The following is a 9,072-nucleotide window of genomic DNA, read 5'->3' as shown; positions in this document are numbered from 1 at the left end:
TTACGAGCAGCTTTATGAAACACCCACCGGGTTACTTTTTCAAATCAACTGTCTTCATATCCAAATTCTGATCACCCCTTTATATTGACAAGGTCCTGGAGAGGTTCCAGCACCCGTCCCGTTGAGAAATAAATGTCAACATTTGAATTCATTTCATTTTGCTTCTCGGCGTAATTCAAATGGATAGTCCTCCAAAATGAGGATGACGACCTTTTTCAATGAAGTGCATACACAGTATAATGATTGCTGTGACTTTATTGCTTCATGCAGTCAGTCATGATAGTGTTGCAGACTTGCAGGACTGGCCTCCATGACTGTTTATGCTTTATTCTATGTATCGAACAATTAATTGATTTTACCAACTTGTGGGTTCATGAGCCTGAAAATTTCATCAAAATCGGATGTAAAATAAGAAAGTTATGACATTTTAAAGTTTCGCTATCACAAAACAGTTATATGCACATCCTGGTCGGTATGCAAGTGAGGAGACTGATGACGTCATCCAATCACTATTTCTTTTTTATTTTATTATACGAAATATGAAATATTCTCTTTTCTCCTCATTGTCAAGTGAAACAACGATTAATTCCTCTCTGAACACGTGGAATTAGCATTGTTTAATACTATGGTTCAGTCAAATTGGTCCTTATTTTCAAATCTGTAAAAAATAAAATATTGTATAATTCAAACAATGAAAAACAAAAGAAATAGTGAGTGAAAGTCGTCATCGTCTGTCTAATTTGCATGTCACTGAGTTCTGCATATCACTGTTTTGTGAAAATAAGTATAGCTTTTTTTTTATTTTACATCCGATTTTGATGAAATTTTCAGCATAATGCTAGTTTGATTTTTCTCTATTTATTCAAATCAACATCATCTGGGGTGGACTTGATTTTAAGTAAACTCAATTTACTCTTTTTACTTGGCTTGCTTGATATTATCTTCTGTAATATTGACTTACTGTACGTCATCCATAAATGCAAAGCTAAATGAAAGGAATAATGAATTTATTTTCTTTCGATTCACATACAACTTGAAATAAATAGAGTATTGAGAAAAAGCCATTCGTATATCATTTTATTACATTTTTTACAATATATTCATTTTTAATGACTCATGATCTTTAACATAATACTATTTGATACAATTGATACAAAAATACATATAATACTCGCTCGGGTATAATCACAAATGAAAAGCATTCAATTAAACCTGTCTCAGCCGTCACCTGTCTATAGTGGAACCTGTCTTTAGTAGGCGCCAAACTTGTCTCCCATTTGTAAGGAATACATACATGTGTTAATGAACCTGTCTATAAAGGTCAACGTTCTACAGTGGTAACTTTTTTTCTGTTTCCATTCAATAGCATCAGGGGCAGATCCAGGATTTCCCCAAAGGAAGATGGGGCACATTTTTTCTAGACAAAATTGGACAAGCAAATTAAAGAAAAGGTTTTTCACCCAAAAATTTGATACATTTCGTCCACGAAAAAAATTGACAATAAAAAAAGTCCTCACTTTCAAAAGGGGGGGGGGGGCACACTTGTGTTTGAACGGTATCTTTACATTACAAATTTCAATTGTTCCTCTCAAAAGGGGGGACACGAGCCAGCTGTGCACCCCCTGTGGATCCGCCAGTGAATGGCATTGATAGACAGGTTTGACTATGTATCAGTATATGAATTATATTAGCGCCGTGAATCTTAAATAATGAAATAATGGCAAAACATATTGGGCCAGTAAATATGAAGTCCAGTAAAAAAGGGCATCCAACCTCTGTAATCAAATTAATGTGTCATAGGATGGAATGAGAGAAACAGAATAGCTATATCAATTTGATATACTGGGTTGAAAGCCATGAATTGAATGTACAAGGAACTTCCCCAGCAAGCCTTTATCATTCCAGAATAGCTATAGTTTAAAAGCAACTAAACAACGAATAAGACCGTTATTAATATTTGAAACATGATATTGGCAACCTGATGGGTAGATTATGACAAGTTCGATTTAAGAAAAACATTACCACTTTCAACGTTTAAACCTGTTGTTGGAATCTGTACCAGAATTCTTTTGAGACGGATAAGGTACTTTTGCAGTTATGAATTCCCAGCTATGAAGAGTTGGGAATCATCACTACCATCATCATAAGCAAATTTTATGAATAAAAAATGTGAACTTTACAAGAGAAAAGCAACTGTACAATTGACACTTGGTGCCCATTATAACTACATAAGAATGAAAAAAAAATCTCACTCAGGATGACAATGATGATGATTTTAGTATTACTAGTTCAACTGGTTTCATTTTTGTCGGTAGATTATTCAGTCCAGAGGAAAATACACACAATAAAACAATAATTTCAAATCATTAGATAGACGTCTTTCTAATTATAGGACCACATTCGCACCTTTTTAATAGCGAAATCCGGCTACCTATAAAAAATGGTTCAACGCTGAGAGCCGTCACGCAGGTATATAGGGTCGGTGTCAAATCCCCTTCATTTATGACGTCATACTGATCAAAGTTCATAACAGTTCCTCATCAATTTTTAGTTCAAACTAAGGTCTAAAGTAGTAACAAGAAGACACAACCTGTATCAAGGTAGAGCCATTATGTTCTGTACATGTGAAGCGTAGCCTTTAAGACGTTGCAAGACAGCTGGGGTCCGTGGGTTTGGGTTGATGGGTCTTCCATTTGGTCTACCCCTTGGGATGAGAGGGCCAGTACCGGGGTTAGCTGGACCAGTTCCAGGATTTACCGGACCAGGATTGGGATTGATGGGGCCAGGCCTGGGATTAACTGGGCCTGCCCCGGGGTTCACTGGACCAGTGGCTGGCATGAGAGGAGTAGCACCAGGGTTGACTGGGCTCAGAGGGCCGGATCCAGGCATCACGGGATTAAACGGTACATTTGGTGCCATTCCTGGACCTGCACCTGGACCTGCACCAGCCCCGAACCCTGGCTGCATAGGTGCGGTTGTAGGCGGAGGATATGGTTCACCGTTGGCAGTAAGTGCAGGTGCTTGACATATAAAAGCAAAAGACGACGACAATGGCTCGTCTTGCCACGTATCAGACCAGTGATAGGTGCCTCCCCATGCTACAGCGCCGATGGCTTCATTAGTGTTTGCTGGTTTACCAGGTTCCCAATCTGTGTACTGAGATGTGGAACCCGTTGTCCATCGCCATCCCAAAGCGTTCTCCGCTTTGTAGTAACCCGTCCAGAACTTCTGACGTCGTCCTTGACCAAAGACAGTCGTCAGGTAGCTGAGCATGATCCGGTTTTTGCTTGGTGAGTCAAGGGCGTAGAGGGATCCTCCGTATCTGTTGCAGAAGAATGTAGCTTCCCTGAAGGTCATTCGGATGCGATGTGATATTCTGAGGATAGGACGAAAGAAAGGTATTAAGAGTAGGCTTTAATACGTAGCTCGAAATAATGGTAAATATGTCTGTCAATAAAACAACATTTTTTGATATAAATATTAATATTTTACTACAAAGGCATACTATACACATAAAGAATATATTCACTCTTAGAAACAAAGGTGCAGCTTGGAACCCTTTCGTTCCGTATTTGGAACCCTCGAGAAAAAGGGTTCCCAAAAAGGTTCTTTACATTCTCAAGAACCTTAAGTGGGTACCAATGTGGCTGTTTAAGTTTATTTGGAATAATTAAGGGAATGGGCAAGCATAGAACCGTCTAAGAATCCTTTTTTCTAAGATTGTTACTTTTCGGCACCAAACATGTTCACAATAATGTTCACATTTATATATTTTTGTCTCGGTTTCATTGTATAAAACAAAATATTTAAAAGGTCAGAAATTCATGAAGATTATATAGGGGAAATTTTTCTAAGTGTGATGCAATGAAATAATATTATGCTTTAATCTGTGATAAGTTTCAGAGACAAATTAAATCATGTTTTCAACCTAATAATAAGAATTACTTTTTCATCATTGCTATCACTGGGGTGGTACTAAATGGGGCAGGGGGTGACTGCCCCTGTGAACTTTCAAAAATTGAAGAAAAAAAAAGAGAACAAGTGGGGAAAGGAGGAAGAAAATGGAAGGTTAAAAGATATCAAGAAGACTCTATGACTTTGATTCGACTTGATTTGATTTGATTTATTGATTTCCGTTTCACAATAATATGATAAACATAACATAACAAGGTCGAAAATACTACAAGATATATATATATATAACATAATCATATATTTAAGGAACACAATTCAATCAATAAAGTTACCTCAGATGACATTTGTATTTAACAGTAAAACGGATGGTCTTGCCGAAAAAAGCATAGCTTAACAAAAGGCAAGCCCCTAAATCAATTTCACTGTTTTAAAATGAGAGAAATCAATTACATCATCTCTATATAGGTCATCTTGCTGCCTTCCTATCAAAATACCTTGGAACCTCACCTTATTGCTTATGTTATCATCGTCGTTTCATTAACACGATTAACTCAATAAATTCCAACAATCTAATACTTCCTATGTATTGTCGTGATGATGCACACAAATACACAAAAACAGGTGCTTTCTAAAACGATCTTCCCTAAATTGATTGATTGATATCGCCCAATTTATCCATTCTATGACTTGTTCACCGATTGAGGAGTCGTGGTGATTAAATGTAAAGTTCACCCTGACAAGTTTGCTCTGACGAAAGCAGAAAAGTTGAGAAAATATTGGTTCAGGTTTGATGAAAATCCATTAGATCTAAGAAATGAGAGAGTGATGCCTGTTTAAAGTTTTTGATTCGTGACGTCATATGCAAGTAGTTCCCCCAATATCAAGGAACATAAATTTCATAAATTTCATTTTTAAGGAGACATGATGCATAAGAATGTTTTCTATAAAATGTATTTGGTGATATATTCACATTTTAAATTGGAAAAAAGGGCAAACGACATGAGCTGCTCGTCTGTGACGTCACAAACTAAGATAATCAAAAACTAAGAGCTACGTTTAATATTCTTTGACGGCTTTCATCGCTACTTCACCAATATTTTCATGTAATGTTACTGCTTTTATTGATCAAAACCAACTTTATTGCCAAGGTCAACTTTCCCTTTGATAACGATGGGGAATATATGCGATGGTCGCCTCCCACTTGAACGAAAGCCAAAGCTCGATTTCCCTTGATGAAATAAAATCAATTGAATAATCATTAATTGACAACTTCTGAAAAGTCTGAACAAGAAAATTATCTTTCTACGGCCAAGAAAGAAGGACCGTAAGGTAAAAATCTATTTCCTCCCCTTTCCCGCCTATTTTCGCGACCCGAATTAATTTCACTAAGCCTTTGTGCCGTTCCTAGAAACATTTTCCTGGAAGTTCCCCCACTCTGCGCGAGGTAAAAGATTTAGTTTCTTGTTATATTAAAGACAAATATAGACCACTTAATGTTTGATATACTCACACATTAAACGTGAGTCATATACAAAAAATTGCCATACATGAAATAATCCAATAAGCGTGGTAAGCTATATATAGGAAGTCCTATTATTGAATAAACAATGGAAATCATTTATTTTTCCACAAAATAATGGCAATCGTGGATCCCACTCCCACTTTACAATGTGGAATATAGTGATTATAGATGAAAGTTTTATCATGGTCGGATAGATGTCTTATGCCCAGCCGAACATCTACCATAATATCTACCTTTTTGTATATTCATAATAATTATATTCAATGGAAATAATTACAAATTGCAATCTTTGAGTGTATCTTGTCCTCAATCATAATCGTTTGCTCAATGTATGTTGAGCAGTCGCGTACGAAGGCAATGACGTAATGAGCCACTGATTTTGAGGGGGTGGGGGCAGACATGGCGTTTAGAGACAATTTTCTAAAAGGATCATTTTGATATAGAAATAATTTTGTGATATGTATTGACATATTATTTATGAAACAATAATATTTCACGTTTTCCCTTCCCTTTCTTTATTATTGTTTTTATAGTTTTTTTTCTTGGTCGTGATTTTTTTTTTTTTTTTTTTTTTTTTTTTGGGGGGGGGGGGGGAGTTCATGGCCCCCAACTGTATCCCAGTGGTACCTAGCAAACCTCGTCAGGAGGTGCAACGATATTTTTTGACAAGCCAAAAAAGATAGAAAAGGAAAGGTGATCAAATTTCTGTCAGGGGTAATTAATTAGCCCCTGTCCTTTCAATTACACGCTAATGATGGCGGGCCTTTTGACACGATGGATAACTTTATAAAAGGACTATCATAATCAAAGATTGATTGATATATGGTGCGCTGCCAGTTATTTATTTATTTATTTATTTTTAGCTAACGTGAAAACGTGGTAATTTACTGGGACTAATGATGATAGTTCTATTTACACACATACACTTGCTACCTTTGAAATAGCGAAAATGTCCTCGGCTACGCTTTGGGCGTGTAAGAACTGTTCCAAATCTCGTTTGTGTAATTCCTACTCGCGCCCTAGCTTGGTTATAGCATTTTTTGCATCCATGCCACAAAATATTTTGTAGGTATTTCTTTTCAACATTTACTTTCTTTGAAACTTTGTGGAGATGGAAGTGAGTCACGACACATGAACTCACTAGATCTGGAAAGGAAGTCAAGAGAATGTTATCTACCAACCCAAGAACATTCGTGATACTACCAGCCTACATTGATGCGAGGGCGTCGATCATTAATGACTTCAGACTTTATAACCACATTTAGTGCTTAAGGTCACATATTTAGAAAGAGGTGCACGGTGTTCTTAGATAAAGGATTAAAGGAGGATTGGCGAATGCTGGCAAAGATAAAGAAGCATATACAGCTTGAATGTCACGTGTTTCATACCCACATTAATACCAGAAATGAAGGGGTGAGAATATACCGAAACGTTACAAGATATAAGTAATAATAACGTAATACAACATAGAGCAGAGAGGGGTCAAGGGAGGGAGGGAGAGAGAGAGAGAGAAAGAGGGGGGGGGGGCAATGAAATGAAAATTCCCCTAGTTTGAATTGCACAGTTCTTGATTTCTGAAGTATGTAATAATTCTCTCTAATGTATAATATGAATGAATTCAGAATGATGCTATATAAAAGATTTGAAATCAATTGTGCATGAGAATATAGCAGCTCTACATCCGGGCTCTACATCACCAGACTGGATCATACGAATCCAGAATTTCCATGGGGAAGGAGGGAGCATTTTTAAAAGGTAAAAAGCAAAAAACCAAAACAAACCAAACACGAGAAGATGTCATGACCAAAAGTTGTGCCGTCCGTCTATAGACCGTTATTTATTCTTCATGTTTGCATTTAGTTATTATTTGTATTTCATTTGATTATTTTTCTTAAAATCCGTTTTATCATTTCTTTTCAATTCATTTACCTCTTTTATTAATTTCACTAAGTTTTTTTGTTTATTCATCAATTGTTGATTTCTTTTTTTTTTTAGTAATAATTTGAAGTTGTAGTGTTGGTGGTGGGGGGGGGGGGTGTAGTTGACTAATTTTTTCTTCTTAGCTTCGCAATTGCTCAACTCATATCAATACTTCGACCCAATATTTCCCTGCTCAAAAGTAGCTGCAGCACATTCATAAATCCATGATATGTTTCTCTTTTCGGTTTAACGTGGACAGCAGTCAAGTGGAAGTCATGATTTATCTTAAAGGAGATTAAACATAAGCAAACATTGAATACCACATACATTATCGCATGGTAACACCCGTACGATTGCAATCAATTTATTTCCCAGGAAGATTATTTAGTGTTCGCTGTTTCTTCATTTCACTTTCTTTCTGATTCATACACCCCTACCTTGTTACACCCAAGGCGGGATCAGAACCCTTAATCGCTTTAACCTGCTATGTGAAACATTTAACAGGCTAAAGCATGACGGGTAATAATTTCATGCAATTTCCATTTAATACTCATGACCTCTATATTACATGCATAATCTTTAATGTTCATGGTGAAAGAGCCTCAATTCATATAAATGTCGTCAGGACAAATGTGAAAGTTGGCTTCTAGTTCCAAAAGAGAATGGTGGAACTTAAAGGACAAGTACACCCCGATCAAAAATTGATTTGAATACTTAGAAAGAGAAAAATCCAGCAAGAATAACACTGAAAATTGCATCAAATCGGATGCAAAATAAGAAAGTTATGACATTTTAAAATTTCGTTTAATTTCCCAAAACAATTATGCACATCCTGGTCAGTATGCAAATGAGGGAACTGATGACATCACTCACTCACTATTTCTTTTGTATTTTATTATATGAAATATTCCAATTTACTCCTCATTGTCCTGTGAAACGAAGCTTTATTTCTCCCTGAACATGTGGAACTACCATTGTTTAACATTTTATGGTTCATTCAAGTTGGACCTTGTTGTCATCTGTAAAAATTGAAATATTATATAATTCAAACAATAAAAAAACAAAAGAAATAGTGAGTGGGGGACATCATTGATTCTCTAATTTGCATATATAACTATTTTGTGAAAAATAAGCGGAACTTTAAAATGTCATAACTTTCTTATTTTACATCCGATTTTGATGAAATTTTTAGCATTATGCTTGTCTGATTTTTTTCTATTGATTCAAATCAACATTTTCCTGAGATGGACTTGACCTTTAAACAAATGATGGAGCAACCTGCCTGGAAGCCACTTTTCAATGGACTCTGTACTATTATGTTTGTTTATGATTTGTCCTATTTGTTCTTATTTGCAAATGTCACACTTTTTTCTTGTCAAAGTGAATATTATTTTGTGTGGTGAATAAAAGTTGCCAAGTTTCTACCAACTGTATCCAATATTTCAGAGAAATTTTCCCATTTCATGAATACCTCTTATTGCAACTAACATTGTCTTTAGAGTAAGCTAGACCTAGACTTCTTTTCTTTTTGGAAGATGAGATCATCAACCACGATGTCTATTAAACTTGATTGTATAGGATTGTAATTGACTATAGACGTAAATTCTTTTCGAAGTACGCAAATTCCCATATTTTAAAGAAGAAAAATGAAGAAACATATATAATACTTGCATCTATATTAAAAAACTACTCATCAAAGATATAATTCCTGAGGA

The 9,072-nt window shown here is 35.8% G+C and overlaps 1 protein-coding gene across 1 annotated transcript; it reads right to left on the bottom strand.

Moving 5' to 3' along the window:
• Positions 1–1,064: 1,064 nt before the first annotated feature.
• Positions 1,065–3,371, bottom strand: LOC129275674 (uncharacterized). Its single transcript, XM_054912174.2, has one exon. The coding sequence runs from the start codon at positions 3,355–3,357 to the stop codon at positions 2,596–2,598; it is 762 nt and encodes a 253-aa protein (XP_054768149.2). The 5' UTR covers positions 3,358–3,371; the 3' UTR covers positions 1,065–2,595.
• Between the last annotated feature and the right edge of the window lie 5,701 nt (positions 3,372–9,072).

The sequence above is a fragment of the Lytechinus pictus genome, chromosome 14, assembly GCF_037042905.1.
Source record: "Lytechinus pictus isolate F3 Inbred chromosome 14, Lp3.0, whole genome shotgun sequence".
Lineage (NCBI taxonomy): Eukaryota > Metazoa > Echinodermata > Echinoidea > Temnopleuroida > Toxopneustidae > Lytechinus > Lytechinus pictus.
This window is presented reverse-complemented; position numbering and strand designations above follow the sequence as displayed.